The sequence below is a fragment of the Diabrotica virgifera genome, chromosome 3 (assembly GCF_917563875.1).
Source record: "Diabrotica virgifera virgifera chromosome 3, PGI_DIABVI_V3a".
Lineage (NCBI taxonomy): Eukaryota > Metazoa > Arthropoda > Insecta > Coleoptera > Chrysomelidae > Diabrotica > Diabrotica virgifera.
Genome location: NC_065445.1, coordinates 92,826,275 through 92,847,958, shown reverse-complemented (window position 1 = coordinate 92,847,958; position 21,684 = coordinate 92,826,275). Strand labels below are relative to the sequence as shown.

Below are 21,684 nucleotides of genomic sequence, written 5' to 3'. Positions count from 1 at the left end.
ACAGAGTATGGAAAATTTTTTACCCTCTCTGGAGATCTAACACGCAATCTGTTTTTCGAACGAAAGTGAATCCTTATTTTAATACGGTTGGTTCTCATTGAGATTTGACATCACTTGTTTTATTAGTGATTTTTGTGCGATTTCTGAGTGAAAACTAGCAATTTTTTTAACTCTTTACAGGGTTGATGTGTTCGGCTTACGGTTGTAAAAGCGACAGCAGCAGGAAATAAGTGGGAATTACATTTTACAGGTAAATAAATATTTCTGTTATGTGTGCGTAGATGAAAATTCAATAAATACTCCTATATTCTTAGATATTGCCTCTTAAATGGTTAATAATTTGAAAATTAACACTTCAATGTACCTTATTACATAATTAAAATTACATGGTTAAGTTATAAAATGAGAAAAATTTACATGTAAAATTAAAAGTAACATAAAAAATCACCATTTTACCAGTGGTGTAGGTACGAAACGGTACGAAATAAATGAAATTATAAAATATATTGTGGCAACTTCGAAAATGGAATTAATAGCGTATATTGTTATTACATATTATTGACTTTTTTTGTTGTTAAACATTTTATTGCTTGATTTTATTTTGTTTATACGTAAAAAAATTATTTAAGAGCACAGGCGCAAATATTTTACGGCTATCTCTACTTTTTCTTTTTTTACACGGCAAATTATATGTAGTAAAGTTTTCACTGGTATGGATACGTACATAAACATTACTTGACAATGATATTGTCACCATTAACTTGAGATGACTGTTGAATGTTCTTGGATAACTGTTACTTGTATCATCGCTTAAATGATTAATTCAATTAATTAATATGATAATTTTTCACTAACTATATATTCAGTGTTACAACGTTATAAAACATAAAAAATCAGTCAAAACCTTTAACACAGAACTTTAATCTAAAATAAAAGGAATTAACACAATTATAAGTAACAATAATAAATAAAATCAAACAGGATGCTGTATATATATGTCCACCACCAACATCTCTACATAACCTAACTTTTCTTGTTAAGTTGACGTGCACTGCAAAGTTGACGTAAACTGGAAAGTAGTATATCTGAATTAAGAACAGACATGCACTGTATATCTATCTCTGTCGTTGAGAGCCACCTATGGTGACAATAATTTTGGATCAAACGTTATTATTATTCCTAAAGCCGTGTCAAATATCTAAAATTGCCGCTGTCTTGTCAGCACATTCTGTTCGACTGAGTGCGTTGTACGACAAAGATAGCGAATATTCAATTTGGAAAATATTACCACTGACATGGTGTTCATTTTTTTCCAATAGGGCTTTTCATAGATTGTCATTTGTTTCGAGCTTCTGTCATGTGTCACATAATATTAATATATCTACGCCATACGTCTTTGGTTTGTATTATTGTTATATACCAATAAATTATGTCGTATATATATTAATATTATGTGACACATGACAGAAGCTCGAAACAAATGACCGTGAATAAAAAGCCCTATAGGGCTTTTCATCGATTGCCATTTGTTTCGAGCTTCTGTCATGTGTCACATAATATTAATATATCTACGTCATACGTCTCTAGTTTGTATCATTGTTATATACCAATAACGTATGACGTAGACATATTAATATTATGTGACACATGACAGAAGCTCGAAACAAATGACTGTGAATGAAAAGCCTTATAGGGCTTTTCATCGATTGCCATTTGTTTCGAGCTTCTGTCATGTGTCACATAATATTAATATATCTACGTCATACGTCTCTAGTTTGTATCATTGTTATATACCAATAACGTATGACGTAGATATATTAATATTATGTGACACATGACAGAAGCTCGAAACAAATGACTGAATGAAAAGCCCTATAGGGCTTTTCATCGATTGCCATTTGTTTCGAGCTTCTGTCATGTGTCACATAATATTAATATATCTACGTCATACGTCTCTAGTTTGTATCATTGTTATATACCAATAACGTATGACGAAGATATATTAATATTATGTGACACATGACAGAAGCTCGAAACAAATGACTGTGAATGAAAAGCCCTATACTGAAAAAAGTAATACTTTTGAAAAATTTAAATGCAGAATGAAAGACTAAATTATTACCGAGGGCTGAAAGTCCCTCAGAATAAATAAAAAGTTTCTTTTGAATGAGATCTTTGAAAATAAAAATCACACTAAATTGTCCCTTAGTTTTTCACCCCTGTAACTTTTTTCTCAGAATTCGAAAAAATAAATCCTATTTAAATATAGTATTGGAGCCGAAATTTTGCGACCTATGTGAAATAAAGATATCTATCATAAATCAATAATTCAAAAAGTTTGCTTTCGTCACATCCCCTAATTCCTAATCCTGTTTTATTTTGAGTGGGTATAAAAGTTCAACATACTAAAATACTGTTATTTGTTTCAATCTGTCTATGTAAGCCATGCATAATATTGTGTAATTAATAAAAATTGAAAATTGAACTAAACCTACGAGCAATATTATTTAATTATATAGTTTTATATAGTTTCTTCTGGCCTACGCGATACGCCACTGGCACTCGTGTTTGGTTCTAACTTGGTTTTGGCTTCAGTTTCGTTCTCGTTGCGGTCACTCCAGGGAGAGGGTAAAAAATTTTCCATACTCTAAGATTATATCTTATTGGTATCGATATATTATTTCAATAGTATCGATATCGATACTATTGATAATATTGATATCGATTCGAACGGAGTATCAAAAAATAGAGTGTAATGTAAATGTATCATTGTAACCTAATGCGTATTGGCTATTGATTAAAAAAACCGTAAACCGGTTTTTGGAATAACCGGTTCTTTTTGACCGGTTATAACCGCCAGGTTAAACCGTAAGTAAGAAAAACCGGTATAACCGAAAACCGGTGTTTTGTCAATAACTGCCAGCCCTAATGCATATGGAAACTACCTCAAATGCTTTGTAAGCGTTAAGATGTTTTATTTTTTTGTATAAAAACGGCGCCTTGTATGAAAAAAAAAGCAAGAAAGATTTTTTGTCGTAAATTGAACGAGCAATTCAAAAATGATTTTTAGTTTGACATATCTCAGTGGCGTACTATTTTTTTCTTAAAAATATTCAGACCATTACCCGTACGCGCGCCAATGATGAATATAAAATTCTTCTGTTACCTGTAAAGGAGATCATTTTAAACATTTCTTGCAGAGTTGCACTTAGTTTAAATCTTATTAGTAATATTTTCTGTTATTGTTCTAGTTTAGTATTTTTATATTGGATAGTTCTTGATAATGTATTAAGAAATGAAAAATACGCGCCAAGATGTTTTATTTTCTGCTTAAAAACGGTGCACCATATGAAAAAAAGGCAAGAAAGGTTTTTTATTAAAAATTAAACGTGAAATTTAAAAATAATTTTTATTTTGAAATATCTCAGTTGCGTATTATTTCTTTCTTTAAAAAAATTCAGACTTTTACCCGTATGTGCGCTAATGATGAATACAAAATTCTTAATTGTATGTCGAAAAATGCGCAATAACTACCTCCTAAAACTCACCAAATTTCATTTTCATAGCTCAACTGGTCTTAGAGCAATAAATGAATTGTCAGTTTGAAATAAAAAATTCAACACCCCTTACCTCGGAAACGAAGCATTTGCGGACATATGTTTATAAAGCAAACCAGCATTATTTTTTATGTAGAATAAGCCCTTAAAATGTTTCATACTTATTTACTAACACCCTGTATAGCAAATGGAATAAAATGTGCGTAAACCTGTGTAATACTGCCTGGTTGCACCAACAAATCTTAAGCTCCAGCTTAGCTCAGCTCAATTTCGGTCAATAATTTTCGATTATTATCCAAGCACATGTTAACTGAGACGAAGTTTAAGATACAATCCACGTGGCAATCCGTTGTGGCAAGCTGAAAATTGATCTAAGACTCAATGGTGCAATGTATATGTTTAGCAAGCTGAGCTTAAGGTACGTCTTAACCTTAAGATCTGTTGGTGCAACCAGTCATAAAAACTTGGTCATATGGCCAATATAAAACCTTATACATCTTACCTTTGGTGGTACTATAAGAAACGTTTCTATTTTATGATCTGACAGATAATTTTCCCTGCTCGCTCCTTCGCCATTTTCGACTTGGAATTTGTCTCCCAATTGATTAAGCGTCGCTCGGGTGATATGGACACGCCTGTAACAAAAGATAACCTTTAAAATAAATTTCAAAAACTTTTCTTTACAAAATTTGTAATATTTAATATTTTAAAATAAATTAATAACACTAGTATTTTTTGCTATTTGGCTTAAATGTCTCGAAAATTAAGACCATTGGCATGATACAGTTGATTTCGTAATCAGATTATAGTGTAATGTGTAATATGTGTTGAGTAAATGTCTTGTTACTTATTAAAGTCGATTTCATGGTCTTTACAAAAAGACGCTAATAGTCTGGGCTGATTATCGGAGAATAGGCCATTTTTGGGAAAAGTTATTTACCAGCAATTTTATTGCTGGAATCGAAGCTTATGATTATATATATTAATAATATAGGTATGCAAAGTCCGCAGATAGTGTGCTACTTTTTTTATAAACAAAATGGCGCACGAAAATCGTGTTATTTTTAATTGTTGCTCTATAACTCCGAAGATTTTAACTTTACAACAAAAACACTCAAATAAAAATTCACCGCAATTAAGTTCTGCATAGAGATATGTTTTTCCCGATCTGCTCCAACGAAAATTTTCCTCGGAAAATGCGGGTTTTCCCAACAAAATCTTTAATTTTCAAATAAAGTTTTAGATAAGTAATTATCTACCAATAATTAAATAATTTGGTGACTTAAAAGCCTTCTTGGTTTAGATTATATTTCCAGAAGCTGGTGAAAATTGAACAAATATTTTAGCAACAATTCAATTGTTAATTAATAATTTACGTTCGCAATAATAACCAATATAATTATGATACACTGATCAAACTTTGAAATCTTATAAAGATAAGATGCCTATTTAACATTTTGTGGACAAAATATAAATTTTGTATTTTTTTGTATAATCTTTAAGTGTTTAAAAAAATAGTTAATTAACGTTTCTCAGAAAGTTTTTATTATATTCTAATTTTAAAAAATAGTTAAAATGCGTATTTCAAATATCTTGAAAATGAATGCTTTAAAACTTTTTTGCAACCATTTTCAAAAAAGTTATGAACCAGCAAAGTAAACATACGATCACTACGTTGTTTATAATTTTTTAAATTCTTTCAATGCGTAAAAGTGAGTTTAAAGTACAAGCTAATTATTTACAAAAAATATCCATTATTAGTTTAATGGTTATATTTTAATTAAAGATTATAAATATATTTTTTTGTAATTTACACGCGCGAAAGTAGACTAATACAGTACTGTAGCTAAAATTTTCACTCGAAGCGACGACCGCCGCGCGACGTACACTTAATAAATAAAATTATAGTATTATGTATGCTGCGTGTCAGTCGCTTCGAGTGAACATTTTAGCTCCGGCTCTGTATCAAGCCTACTTTCGCGCTAAAAATTACAAAAAAAAGTATTTTTAATCTTTGATTAAAATATAACCATTGAACTAATATTTGATATTCTTTGTGAGTAATTAGGTTGTACCACAGACTCACTTTTAAGCTTTGAAACAATTAAAACAAATTATAAACAACGGAGCAATCGTATATTTATTTTGCTGTTTCATAACTTTTTTGCAAATGATTGGAAAAAATTTTTAAGTCATTAATTTTCAAGACCTTTGAAATACGCATTTTAAGTATTTTTTACAATTAGAATATAATAAACAATTTCTGAGAAATTTTAATTTGTTTATAACTATTTTTTTTAAACATTTAAAGATTATGCAAGAAAATTAAAAATTTATATTTTGTCAACAAAATATTAAATAGGCATCACATCTTTATAATCTTTCTAAGTTTGATCAATGTCTCACGATTATTTTGGTTGTTATTGCGACTGTAAATTGTTAATTAACAATTGAACTGTTGCTAAAATATTCATTTATTTTTCACCGGCTTCTGCAGTTATAATCTATACCAAGAAAGCTTTTATTTCGCCAAGTTATTTAATTATTGATAAATAATTACTTGCCCAAAAAATTTATTTGAAAATTCGAGATTTTGTTGGGAAAACCCACATTTTCCGAGGAAAATTTTCGTCGGAGCAAATCAGAAAAAACATGCCTCTATGTAGAATTAAATTAGGGTGAATTCCCCCCCCCCCCCCCCCCCCCCCCCCCCCCCCCCCCCCCCCCCCCCCCCCCCCCCCCCCCCCCCCCCCCCCCCCCCCCCCCCCCCCCCCCCCCCCCCCCCCCCCCCCCCCCCCCCCCCCCCCCCCCCCCCCCCCCCCCCCCCCCCCCCCCCCCCCCCCCCCCCCCCCCCCCCCCCCCCCCCCCCCCCCCCCCCCCCCCCCCCCCCCCCCCCCCCCCCCCCCACCCCTCCCCCCCCACCCCCCCCCCCCCCCCCCCCCCCCCCCCCCACCCCCCCCCCCCCCCCCCCCCCCCCCCCCCCCCTCCGTTTGTTGTTGTTGAGAGAGATAGTTTGATCAATGTATCATGATTATTTTGGTTATTTTGCGATCGTAAATTGTTAATTAACAATTGAATTGTTGCTAAAATATTCGTTTAATTTTCACCGGCTTCTGGAATTACAATCTATACCAAGAAAGCTTTGATGTCACTAAGTTATTTAATTATTGATTAATAATTACTTACCTAAAACTTTATTTGAAAATTAGAGTTTTTATTGGGAAAACCCGCATTTTCCGAGGAAAATTTTCGTCGGAGCAAATCGGAAAAAACCTATCTCTATGCAGAATTTAATTGCGGTGAATTTTTATTTGAGTTTTTTTGTTGTAAAGTTAAAATCTTGGAAGTTATAGAGCAATAATTAAAAAAAATACGATTTATCGGCGCCATTTTGTTTATAAAAAAAAGTAGCACACTATCTGCGGACTTTGCATACCTATATTATTAATATATAGGATCTTATAATTCGATTACAGCAATAAAATTGCTGGTAAATAACTTTTCCATGAATTTTGCTAATTAGCTCAGAGTATAATGATTGTATTCGAAGTCTACGGTCTCTCAGGTAAAAATATGATTTAAATTTTAAAAATACAGAATACATAATACTATGAAGCTTCGCGTTATTCTACAGTACCCCCTACTTTACTACTTTTTTATTTTTTGCCTTTAATTATATTTTTAATTAAAAATTCAGTCTATTTATCTAACTAGATAATAGTAATGGAAGCTTCATTTTTAAATTGTTTTTATTATTTAACAAACACAAATAATTATTGTTCTCAATTTTATTGCCATTGTGAAGATTATTAGTTTTGTCGGAGTCTGTTGTTCAACATTATTTATTTCACTTTCTGGATTGTTTGCGCTCTTTTCTCTTTCGCTACAAGTGAATATTTTGTAATTTTGAACCGGATACGGGAAGACGTCAAGTTATAGTATGTATGTATGAAATATGAGATGTTATGACATATCAGCACATCTCAGTTTATTATGACATTTGCATTGAATTATGACAGCGTCTGTGTGAGATTGAGATTGCCAATTTTTGTCGTAAGTTTCAAACTTAAACAACTTTTTCACAACGTGAAACAAAAATTTAAAACAAGTTTAGTTTATGTTTTGCTTTTATACTAACAAAATGACCGTATTTTTTATTATTAATATAACCAATTTTACACATACGATGAGGAATTAGTCTAATATTTGCAAAATGTTGGACTAATTGAAGAACGATTTATGTAAAATTCGAAATTGTTGGCTAGTCAGACAAAAACATGGCTACAAAATAAACCCCTCCAGTTTAAGGGGAACAAAACCCCCATACAATTTTTATGGGATGCCTAAATTCCACTGTAATTTATTTTTTAAAATATCTTGCTATAAGAATGCCACATCACATGTCCATTTTCAATAAAAAAATTCTAATAGTTTTCGATATATTGGAAAAAATCGATTTTCATTTTGTAACTTCAATGGGCTGTAACTTTTTTTCTGTGTACATTTGTATTAACCCAGAAGCAGTAGCGCCGTTAGAAGAAATCTGCCATTTTATCCTTTTCCGTGATAACTTGATGAAAAATTTTGCAACATAACTTTTTACTCGTAAGTGCCTCGAGGAAGATTGTAGTAATTCGTGGGAATTTTTTAAATTGTTTTTTAAATTTTTTTTTTAATTGTTTTTTTTTATTTTTTTTTTTCATTTTTTTTGTGGAATTAATGGCTTTGGTGAGAAAAAATTAGCTTTAAAGTTGTTAGAAATAGATATTTTTAACATAACAAGTAAATAAAAAAATATAAAAAAAATATTTTTAAGAAACGCTTTTCTTTAGTTACGAGTGACTAAAATTAAAAAAATCAACTTAAAAGCAAAAAATAAAAAAAATTGAAAAAATCTAACACATACGTCAAAGAAAAGCGTGGCGCGTCTTCATCGAATAAACGGTTTTCGCACCACGCTTTTCTTTAACGAATATGTTAGATTTTTTCAATTTTTTTTATTTTTTGCTTTTAAGTTGATTTTTTTAATAAGTTTAATTTTAGTCACTCGTAACTAAAGAAAAGCGTTTCTTAAAAATATTTTTTTCATATTTTTTTATTTTTTACTTTTTAGTCTTACACTTTTCAAACATTAAAATATATCGTCATGGTTATTAAAATATGTATAAAACATATGATGTACAAACATGAAAAGTAGTCGGAATCGGCAAAAAATTTGAAACTTTATTGTTTATTTATGAAGCATAACGTAAACAATTAACGTAGAAAGTGAAATTATGTATAATTCATATAATTAGCTACAATCTGTAAAAGTTTCAAGTTTCATCATTGTAAAAAACAAGAGAATTTAAGCATTTTCCGTTAAAATCGTTTTTTTATTTAAACAATTAATAAACAAAAAACATTTTTATTGACTCTTCGTGTATTTTTCCGGCGACTGCATATGTCTGCAAATTTTTAGTCATTTGCATTGAAGAAAAGGCAGTCAAATTAACGTCCAAAGTTTTGACCCAAACGATTGAACTAAAGAAAAGCGTTTAATTAATTAATACGACAAAACGAATTCTAATGTTAATTGTAGCACAAAACGTCTCTACCCGTGGTTTTTCTAAGACTACGATAAAAACACGAATTTTTTGAATTCAAGTTTTGGTTGAAGTTTTGTTTCGTATCGTATTCAAATTTGACACGAATAAACGCCGATTCATATATAAACAAATATATGAGCGTTCAAAATTTGAAACTTTATTGTTTATTTATGAAGCATAATAGTCCTGTCGCCAGGGGGGGTACAACGGCCTCCTTAATTCAGATGGACTTACCCAAGTTTTTTTTATATATTTTGACCCGCAGAATACGAATTTTTTGGGTAACAGTTGATCCGGATGTCGATAAGATTGTTATAGACAAAGAACTTGAGGAATTACATAACAGCGATTTCTCGCAAAACAAAACATCTTTTTGTATTTTTTTGGGTCATTTTAAGCAAAAAATATTCCTACAAGGTTTTTCGTAGAATGCACAGTTTTCGAGATAACCGCGGTTGAACTTTCAAAAAATCGAAAAATTGTAAATTTTAAACCCGAATAACTTTTGATTAAAAAATAAAGTAACAATTCTGCTTACCGCATTTGAAAGTTTAAGTCAAATTATATCGGTTTTGTATATTTTCATTGCTAAAAATTTATTATTTTTATTGTTAAACAAAGCTGTAAACTGTAGTAAACACCTAGTATGTGAGTGATGTTTTCTATGATTTCTCATTTAAAATCGAACGAGTAGGTAGGGTAGCTACAAGTGCAAGCGAGGCAATTTCTACGTAGCATGCGTTAAAACGCATGTATTAGGCACGGGAAACCTATGTGTTTATAGATTAGTTTAACAATAAAAAAATTAATTTTTAGCAATGCAAATAATCAAAACCGATATAATTTGACTTAAACTTTCAAATGCGGTAAGCAGAATTGCTACTTTATTTTTTAATCAAAAGTTATTCGGGTTCAAAAATTGCAATTTTTCGATTTTTTGAAAGTTCAACCGCGGTTATCTCGAAAACTATGCATTCTACGAAAAAACTTGTAGGAATATTTTTGCTTAAAATGACCCAAAAAATACAAAAATATGTTTTGTTTTGCGAGAAATCACTGTTATGTAATTCCTCAAGTTCTTTGTCTATAACAATCTTATCGACATCCGGATCAACTGTTACCCAAAAAATTCGTATTCTACGGGTCAAAATATATAAAAAAAAAACTTGGGTAAGTCCATCTGAATTAAGGAGGCCGTTGTACCCCCCCTGGCGACAGGACTATAACGTAAACAATTATTAAAGTAAAAAGTGAAATTATGCATAATAGTTCATATCATTAGCTACAATCCGTAAAAATTTCAAGTTTCTACATTGTAAAAAACAAGAGAATTTAAGCATTTTCCATTAAAATCTTTTTTTTATTTAAACAATTAATAAACATAAAAAATTTTTTATTGGCTATTCGTCTATTGTTCCCGTGAATGCGTATGTCTGCAAATTTTCATTCATTTGCATTGAAGAAAAGTCAGTCAAATTAACGTCTAAAGATTTAATGCAAACTATTGAAGTAAAGAAAAGCGTTTAATAAAAATATTATAAAATATAAAGGGCCTAGCCGGGTAAGATGGTGAAAAGTGCCCCCAACTAAATTTAAATTCCATATGGGTCACTTTTTAGCGCATATAGAGGAACTCACTTTCTGAAATATTTAGCCCTCTAGGTGGTCAAGTGACCCCTCTAGAGCCTAATTAGGCTTTTTATTTTTATTTTTTTTCAGCTGCGTCAAGAGCTAGCCAAAAACTTTATTTAAAAAAGTTGTAAGTTTCAAAAAGATCTATACGAAATTTTTTTTTTTAATTTTTGGCGGGAAAATTCGAATTTTAGAACAATTTTAAACTTTTAAATAACTCTGAAAAAAAAACTGAGACACTTGTTTTTACGAAAATCAATTATAATGTGTATTTTTGCACAATGTTTCACCCTGAATTTTTTCAGATTTTTAAAATTGGTGAAACGTACCTTTAAAAAATAAAAAACCGCATTTTTTCGTTTTTTTTTTTCGTTTTTTTGATACAATTTTATACATATTTTTCAAAAAAGGTAACACCGTCACTAGATTAGGTAAAAAAAATGAAAAATAATTGGGGTTTGTTTAATAAAATTTTTTTGTAACCCCATCCATTTTCAAGATACAGGGCGTTGAAGAAAACAAAATTTTACACATTTTTTTGCGATTTTGCCGAAACTACTGGCAACATTGCAATAAAATTTGGCAGGTTTTAAGAGGTAGTTATTGTGCATTTTTTGACATACAATTAAAATTTTATATTCATCATTGGCGCGCATACAGGTAATGGTCTGAAAATTTTAAAGAAAAAAAGATGGTAAGCCACTGATATATTTCAAATTAACAATCATTTTTTAATTTCTCGTTCCATTTGTGACAAAAAATCTATCTTCCCATTTTTTCATACGAAGCGCCGTTTTGTTGCAAAAAATAAAATATCTTAACGCTTCCAAAGTATTCGAATTAATTTTTATAATGGATGTACGAGTTTATGTATGTATAATATGTAGAAAGTACTAGAAGTTCGAATGCTTTGTAAGGGTTAAAATCTTTTATTTTTTGAATAAAAATGGCGCGTCGTATGAAAAAATAAGAAGATAGATTTTTTGTCACAAATTTAACGAGGAATTCAAAAACGATTGTTAATTTGAAATATGTCAGTGGCGTACTACCTTTATTCTTTAAAAAGTTAAGACCATTACCCCTATGCGCGCCAATGATAAATATCAAATCCTTAATTGTATGTCAAAACATGCAAATAACTACCTCTTAAAACCTGCCAAGTTTTATTACAGTGTTGCCAGTAGTTTCAACAAAATCGTAAAAAATGTGTAAAATTTTGTTTTCTTCAACGCCCTGTATCTTGAAAATGGATAGCGTTACAAAAAAATTTTATAAAGCAAACCCCAATTATTTTTCAGTTTTTTACCTATTCTAGTGACGGTGTTATCTTTTTTGAAAAATATGTATAAAATTGTATTAAAAGACGAAAAAAAAACGAAAAAATGCGGTTTTTTATTTTTAAAGGTAAGTTTCACCAATTTTAAAAATTTGAAAAAATTCAGGGTGAAAGACTGTGCAAAAATACACGCTATAATTGATTTTTGTAAAAACGAGTGTCTTAGTTTTTTTTTTCAGAGTTATTTAAAAGTTTAAAATTGTTCTAAAAATTCGAATTTCCCGCCAAAAAATAAAAAAACTTACAACTTATTTAAATAAAGTTTTTGGTTAGCTCTTGATGCGGCTGAGATAAAAAATAAAAACATAAAAAGCCTAATTAGGCTTTAGGGAGGTCACGTGACCACCTCGGGGGCTAAAAATTTCAGAAAGTGAGTTCCTCTATATGTGCTAAAAAGTGGCCTATATGGAATTTAAATCGAGTTGGGGGCACTTTTCACCATCTTACCCGGCTAGGCCCTTTGTTTTAAATTCGTATTTATATTAGTATTGTGAGATTTTTCTCTACGCGCGACTACTTACGTGACAGAAGTGAGCGCGACTGCTCCCGGGTTAAGGTAAGTTAGGTTCAATTGAACTATATTTTGTCCCAAAATATGTGGATTAATTTATGACCTGCCTTTTTGTTACACCCTGTATTTTACATTAAAAATTTAGTCTATTTATCTAGCTAGATAATATCTTCAGTTTTAAACTCTTCTCCTTATTTAACAAACACAAATAATTCTTTTCTCTTTGAATCCCTTTGTGAAGATTAATAGTTTTGTCGGTGTCTGTTATTCAGCATTATTTATTTCACTTTCTAGAGTTTTTGTACTCTTTTCTCTTTCGCTACAAGTGAATATTTTGCAATTTTGAACCGGACACGGGAAGACGTCAAATGATATGAAATATGAGATTCTTTTATTGAGCTAATTTTAAACCACTCGAGTTTTATTTGAAAAAAGTAATAAAAATGATTAATGTTTTTACAGGACATAATATTATGACGTTCATATTAAAAAGTATACCTAACCGTTAACAGAATCACAATCATAAATATTTTTTATCTACTCTAGCTCATATTATGTATAAGTTTTTAGTTTGCGAAAACTGTCATTATAGATAGCAGTGCGTGAATTAACAATGTATTTTAAATGGGATTTGCTTTTTCGCACTGTTTTTTGGCACACTTTTATATAATCAAATATCCTTAACTTTCGCGTTGTCATGGTGATGACATAATGAGCAATAAATTACAATAACATTTTGACAGTTTTGTGGTTTGAAAGAAGTTAGAATTTTTAAATGTCAAAGTTCTAAAAATTGTAGAATAGAAATGAATTCCAGTGACGAAGAGTTACAGTTTTTTTATTTGTTTATCGTAGATAAAATATTGTATGAACTGTGCGTGAAGTATTTTTTGCGAACTTACGCTATGTAAAGCACTGGCTCCGCTGTCGCTCGTGCTCTAAACATCGCGGGCGTTCGAAAAAAGCATACTTCACGAACTGTTTCATAAATAACTATTCTACGGCCGTGCTAAAACAGCCACTTTTCCGCACGCATTTCGTTTCCGAAAGTTGCATTTTCCCGCACTGCGTGCGGGAAAGTTAATTTTCCCGCAGGGCGTGCGGGAAAGTAGAATACCTTCTAATATGGCATTATAATATACTATAATACATGCAATAAACTAATATTTAGATATTATTTACTAATTTATTTCAAATGTATCTTATTGTGTTCATGTTTTAATGAAATTAACGCGATTATTTCTGGAAATTCTGACCAATAGAAAGCTACATAAATCTAAATTAAATCGATAATTTTTGATAATTTCCCGTCGTCAAGTATATTAAGTCAGATGCCCTTCGTTGCTACGAAAAAATACATTCAGTGACATTAATGACAATTAATGTTTTAAAAATTATAAAAGTGATGACTACTCACTCGTCTTCGGCTCGTGAAATTAAAACTGTCAAAGTATCACTCGGGAAAAATTCAATAATTTTAGAGCTCTTGTGCAATTACTACTGATAATTAGATGAAATAAAATTATTTTGATATAATATTTAAAAGACAAATCAGTAGACAATTACAATGGTTTTGATTTGTCGTCATGGAAACCAATATCGTCGTCGTGGTAATCCATTATATTGAAAGTTTGGTTTTGACAACCTTGTCAAAGAATTAATTTGTGTATTTTCACTCCTAAATAAAAATTGATATGACTCCATTTTTTATGTGCTTTTTTCCAAACGTACGGCTTTATAAAAAAATTGTTCCTAATTCATGCGGAAAGTGTCTTCCCCGCATTCGACTGCTTGCCCGAACTCAGCTATCGCGTCGTTCGGGTCAACGGCAGTCTCGTGCGGAAAGGTATCACTTTCCGCACTAGTTAGGAAAATAACTATACATGCCATTATAAATATGAAAAAGAATAATTGTAGTTATGTGATATTTAATTCACTATTTCGTTTTCTATGAAATGAAATTCTGGCTGTCAATGACATACATAGTTAAACAATCAGTTTTTTGATTAAATTTTTATTATGTTGGTAGATGTGAGATAAGTCCCTGTTGATAGTTAGAATATTAGTCTTTTTCCTATAATGTTTTTATTTAAATTGTGAGGTATGTTATAAGTATGTTTTTTGCTATTTTTCTTCTAATATGATTATTTTGGACAGTAAAATAGAATAAATTGCTATAAGCCTGCGTTAAAGCATTTTTTGGTTTTCGATCTACTAATAGGGACTACCCAACTTCGGAGCAGTTACTAAAGGCCACATCGTTTAATGTGGCATTTAATATGTACCAAATTATTATTATTTTAGCCAAAAATACCAATTTAAAAATAATCATGCCTTAGAAAAAAAAAAGAAATGTAGCTGAGATAATTTTGACCAAAAATGTTTATTAGTATTTTTTGTGGAGAAAGCACCGTTCTCTCTGAAACAACGCCGGAAGCGACTGGCGATTTGGAACGTCATTTAAGCACTCGAAATCATTTTTTAAATAAAATTGGTCGATTGTCCTATCGACAAAAATCAAAATGCGTTTAAAAGGTAAAAAGGGCAGCTTTCGTATCCAATTTATGCATCTTGTTGCAAATGAAGTTAGTTTCTATACAGCTGTTAAATATGTAGGTAAATAAAATGCGATAAATTGTGCGATTTTTGCTATTTTCTAAAATTTGTATGGGGGGTTTAAGGGAAATCCCGGGGATAGTAGTGGCAAACTTTTTTTGCATCTTTTTGAGTTTCAAAATTGATATCCTCAGCAAAATTCAGCTTGTTTGTATGATTTTTAGGGCCGGTTGTTCGAACGCTAATCAACAATGATCATTATCAAATAATTAATTACTGTCAATGTCAACTTTGTTTGGGTTGTCAAAACATAATTAATTACAATTCTGAGACTATAATCAATTAATATAACAATAATTATTAACATAATTAATAATAAATCTCATAATTGTAATTAATTATGTTTTCAGCAACCCAAACAAAGTTGACATTGACAGTTTTGGTGACAAAAATTAAATATTTAATAATGATCATTGTTGATTAGCGTTCGAACAACCGGCCCTTAGAGTTCAAAACTTTCACGGTTGGTTTAATAGTCTGGCAAATGTATTATATTTTTGCAACATTTTGGAATATGTTTAATTCGTAGAACAAATCTAACATTTGTGTTTAATAAAGATTTTAGTTCTCTACAAATTGATTCTCATGAGCTCATTTTAATTCCACTACCTCCGTTCAACGTATTCTACTTGTGTGAATTTGTCAATACTTGTTGAAAGATGGCGTCAAGTACTAATTATCAATTGGAATATAGCGCAAACGGTAAACAATCTATGTTATTATATTATTATTATTAGATCATGATTATGAAATAAACAACAATTTATTGTACAGAGGCATGGGCGCCCATACCCATGGGCACGGGGGGCCGTGGCCCTCCCTAGTTTTTCGGGTGCTGTAAACTATATATGGTTATCCAAAATATACAAAATATAATGTGCAACATCTTCACGTCTGCCCTCCCCTGAAAATTTTTATACGGGCGCCCGTGTACAGAGGCAAGTATATAACCTCACATATAAAAGAAAGTGATAGGCTGTCACGAATTTAGGGAGCGGAGCGTTCACAAGACGAAACAGAACTGTTACCGCTCCATCGGGAACTGCTCCCTGCTACCTCACTTTTCGTCTCCTGAATGCGACCAATGACGTGCATTCGCTGAATGAGGTCTACAGCAGTTGGAAAGTGACCTTGACTTTCATCGAAAAATAATAAAGTCGAATTATTCGAGGCATTGAAGCACAAAAAAAGCCTTACTGTCGATTTTTGGCGCAGTAAGACGGATTTTAATGCAGTTTGGTGCGTTGGATTTGTGAGAATGTCAAAAAATTTTGTGAACTAATGTAATGAATAAGAAATCTGAAATTGCATTTGTGCATAAGAAAAATGCATTTCAAAAGTGCATTTTGAAATAGGTAATTATTATAAATTTGCAACTCGGTAAATTTTCTTACTCGGGGGTTTTTGGGGTCGCTGAAAACGAATATGAGGTCGGCGAGAGTGTGCAAACTACCTAGTGCCTGCAGCGGGTGTAATAAACGTCTTCCTCTGGAGTATTATGATAATTTATCATATAATTGGCTTAAGCTCATTACTCGGGAGTTTTTGGGGTCGCTGAAAATGAATATGAGGTCGGCGAGAGTGTGAAAACTATCTGGTGCCTGCAGCAGGTGTAACAAACGGCCTCCTCTGGACTATTATGGTAATTTGTTAAATAATTGGTCCAAACTTGTTACTCGGGGGTCTTTGGGTTCACTGAAAATAAATATCGCAACGACTAAATTCTAATTTCATAGGATAATATAAAAAACATGATTATTTTGTTCAAAATCTCCATTTTTTTAAAATTTGGCGCTTAAAATTATGTTGGCAGTGTTGATAAATTCTTGACTAATTTCATGTAGGATTTATTGCCTTTCTCTCTCTCACACGTTTGTATACACTAATATAACGGTTACACTGTAAGCAAAACTGTTTTTTTCTTATTTTGTTTTCCTGTTATTTAAATAATTTATTATAAAGAAGTGTAAAAAATATTTTTTTTTATTTAAATTAACGTGTCTCAGCAACGCAGGCCATTGACACGGTTACAAAAGTAAGGTTTACAATATGTTTAAATTACAAGAATTAAGAAAATTAAGAATTTAAATTAAGAAATTACAATATCAGCAAAATGATAAAAAACAACATTTATATGGCGTAGTATACCCGAGAGTCTTTGAGAAACATTATCACATTATTAAAGTTACTATTATCACTAAGAGTGGTAGTTTGGTCTTCATCCAGTTTATGTTGTCTTCGGGTGTTCGTTTCTAGCAAGCTGGCACTCATTTAGTATGTGTTTGACGGTGACACGAGTGTTGCAGATATGACAGCAAGGATGATTTCCCTGGATCATCAGGTAACCATATGTAAGACGGCAATGTCCAATTCTGCATGGAGAGAACAGTAACATGAACCCAACCGATTGGGGATGGGAATTACAAAATAATGTATTAATTCCAGTTAGAATAACTCAGCCACATGGTCCTCCAAACATTTTAAATTTAATATTCTGTAGTTGTAAGTCAGACGGCGGCAACTCATGCGGGTGCAGGAAGCATGGGTTAGTTTGTAATTTAGCCTGCAAAAATTGTGCAGGCTCTGATTGCACAAATATTGCATTGGAATCGAGAGAGGAAGGCAATAATGAAGAAGATGATAATGATGAAGAAAATAAATTTTAAAGATAAATTACGACAAATTTTGTATAATGAACTTTTTTAACCATAAATATATTATAATAATAAAAAATTAATGTTTATTTAAAATAAAAATACCACCCTTTTCGATCACTATAGTTACATCGAAGAAAATAGATTACCCCAAAAACCCCCGAGTAACGAGTTTAAACTAATTATATGATAAATTACCATAATACTCTAGAGGAAGACGTTTATTACACCCGCTGCAGGCACCAGGTACTTTGCACACTCTCGTTGACCTCATATTCATTTTCAGCGACCCCAAAAACCCCCGAGTTACAAGTTTGGGCCAATTATTTAACAAATTTCCATAATACTCCAGAGGAAGACGTTTATTACAGCCGCTGCAGGCACCAGGTAGTTTGCACACTCTCGCCGACCTCATATTCGTTTTCAGCGACCCCAAAAACTCCCGAGTAAGAAAATTTACCGAGTTGCAAATTTATAATAATTGCCTATTTCAAAATGCACTTTTGAAATGCATTTTTCTTATGCACAAATGCAATTTGAGATTTCTTATTCATTACATTAGTTCACAAAATTTCCTGATATTCTCACGAATCCAACGCACCAATCCGCATTAAAATCCGTCTTACTGCAAAAAAATCGACACTTCAATCCTTCAATGGTATAACCGGAAGTAGCAAATAGATGAAAATATTTTCATTAAACAGATGACTCTTCAAAAGCCCTTATTTCAAATTTTCATGATTCTGTTGCCTTTAGTTCTCGAGATATTTCTAATAGGCCCTTTATTTGCTCACCCTGTATATTCAACCAAGAACTGACGCTTCCTCGACGTTATTGACGTCACTTGGTTGCCTGGGTTATGGGATTATTTTTAATAAAATAATTTTCATCCCCAAGTAAATATGGTATCCACCCCAGGGTAAAAGCTCAATTTGACACCATGTCACTTTTGTTTCCTGAGGTATCAATGAGGTATTTGAAACCTTCAGTGACTACACTAATAATTAATTATTTTTGTGTGAATAATAAACATATTGAACACAAATTGTTCAATCTAGACTTATCTATAAAAAAGAAATTGAAAAGTTTTCATAGGGCTATTTCTCAATTCTTATATCAACAATGTGGGTTTATTCGTCTACATTTTAAACATTGTTAAGTTAAACGAACCGCGAATATTTAAATTATTAATCTTCAACTAAAACTAATCTTTAATCGTTATCTTTATTCTCTATTATTCTTAGGTGGATTTTCTGGATGAAACTTTGAATACTTTATGCTCCCCCAAATGTAAGTATCAGGTGGCGTTATATCCGGTAAATGAAGAAGATACTAAAAGTCTCTTGAATAGGAAATTATTCCGTTGGTAAAATATTCAGGGAGCAATTTTATGGAGCGTTCGACTGCATGGCGCGTTACGAACATAAACTGTTGCTGGTATTTTTCTGAGACTTGTTTTATACCTGGATATTATGAATTTAGTATATCCGAAAATAATGTAGTAAACCAGGTTTTTTTTAATTTTAAGATCCCTAGTGAAGCAGAATTTTATTATGGCGTAACTTAAAGGCGGTAAAATACTCTGGAATTTAAACTTTAATAAAATTTTAGACCTTTTAATCTTCAAGAGTTTAACTACATTCCCCCAATCTTGGTATTTTCCTCTGTAAGTATTTTCTGTTAAACACATGTAATGTAGAAATGTATCACTTTACAAGAACATATTAAAATTGTAGTGTAACAATAGACAAGCCATCTACGACAATTTACAGGGTATCCAGAAACTATCCTGACAAACAAAGACCGGAGATCTCAGATTATTTCATTCATAGAGATTGTGACCAATAGGCCACTCTAATATGCTGTCAAAATTAAATCAATCTGACAACGGGGAGGCAAACATAAATGTTATTCTATCAGTTCTTAATATGTTTTAGATCATTTTAGTTGCGTTTATTTTTTATTTTGTTTCGTACAAGGATCAATTTAACATTTTTACTGGAAGAATGGATATAATATGCTTCATTTCTGTTGTGTTTAGAAGTGTGAAATGCGAAGTAAACGTGATAAAGTTCAGTTTTATCGGTTACCATCAGTGCTACATTTTAAGCATAAAACCAACTGAACTAAATAAGTTATGATCTGAGTGACAAAAAAAATGGTTAAATATAATAATAAAGCTATAAAATGTCCTATAAAATTGCTAAATAACTAACTACTGTACCTACTAGCAACATTTGTATTTTGTCTGCCAACAACCTTCGAAAATATTCACTCATGTTTATTTATTCATTTCTTAAAACTAAATATAGTCGTTCAAGTACTTCTACAATTAAAAACTACAGTGTAAGTGCCACAGAAATCAAAGCAATAGTGATTCCAAGTAGAATAATACCATAATATGTGCAAGGATTGTACTCCCAAAATTAAGAATTTGATTGGGCTCTCAGCACGAGTATATGTTTTGGAGAGTGAGATTGCATGCATAAAGGACACTACTAGTCAGGCCGTAGACATGATAGAACGAATAAACTCTCATAGAAGTGAGTTGGACTCTTTGAATGGTTCTTTTCAGGTAAGCTTTAATGAACTTAAATCTGAAATTCGATCTAAAATATCCAGTTTGAAAGATATAAGAGTGCCTCAAACAACTGAACCCATTGAACAAATCACAACAGACCAATCAGTGTTTAGTGAAATGATCAAGAGACAGAAAAGATTCAACTTTATGATTTTTAATATGCCTGAGTATGGTGAGGATGACAATATAAACAAAGCCATATCCCTCTTATCTGGATTAATTAAATCAGCCATTGATATTGCTGAGGCTGCATAAATTGGAAAAAAGAACAAAAATGGATACCGTTCATACAGAATAATTGTCCTTCGTAACCATAAAGACTATCTGGCAATACTCAGAAACAGAAGAAATATTGACAGGTCACTAAAGATTTTTATCGATTCAGATCTCACCCCACACCAGAGAACTGCATTAAACACTGTTAAGAGTGGACTTAAGGAAAGAGAGAGAAGGGCGAAAAAAACTTATTTATCAAGTACTTAAATGGCACTCCTAGAATAATGTCAAAAAACTAACACAGTCTTCACCTGGACTGTAGATTTATTTTCAAAATGTAGGAGGTCTAAGAACTAAGCTTGACTATTTGTGTATGAATGTTTCCTATTCGCACTACAGTATTATCATATTATTCAATGAGACCTGGTTGACATGTAACTATGTCGATGAAGAGCTGCAGTTGTTTGACCTCAACATATTATAGAACTGATCGCTCCAGTGGAACAAGTTCATTCTCAGGAGGTGGTGGAGTGCTTATTGCAGTTCATAAGAGCTTAAGCAGTAGATCTTTAACAGTTAACCGGACAATCGAACAATTTTTTGTCTTGGTGACTGAAGGTGCACATCAGTTTATTATAGGAACAGCATATTTTCCATCGAAGTCTACATTTGACAAATATTCCATATTTTTTGAAACCTTGGAAAAAATAGCTGAAGATTATCCATCTCCACACTATTATCTGGCTGCTGACTTTAATTTACCAAACTGCAAATGGTTTTCAAATGATATGTGCTCTACAACAATTACTCTACCAGCTGCCACAGCTTCTGAAGTTGAAGCCCTGCAGGTTGTGTTTGGTATGTGTGCATACCACAATTTGTTTCAGTCCAACAATATTGTGAATGCAACTGGTAATATTCTGGACTTGCTCTGGAAGCTCTTTTGGGGGAGGGTATGCATCACCCACCACTGGAATTTGAGATAAAGATGAT

At 31.9% G+C, this 21,684-nt stretch overlaps 1 protein-coding gene across 2 annotated transcripts in view; it reads right to left on the bottom strand.

The window, feature by feature from the left end:
- Positions 1-21,684, bottom strand: part of LOC126881922 (adenylate cyclase type 2-like) — an 860,562-nt gene that overhangs the window by 408,793 nt on the left and 430,085 nt on the right. For both annotated transcript variants that reach the window (XM_050646657.1, XM_050646658.1), the window contains exon 7: positions 4,060-4,192. In XM_050646657.1, coding sequence (XP_050502614.1) covers positions 4,060-4,192 — 133 coding nt within the window. The remainder of the gene's footprint in view (positions 1-4,059; positions 4,193-21,684) is intronic.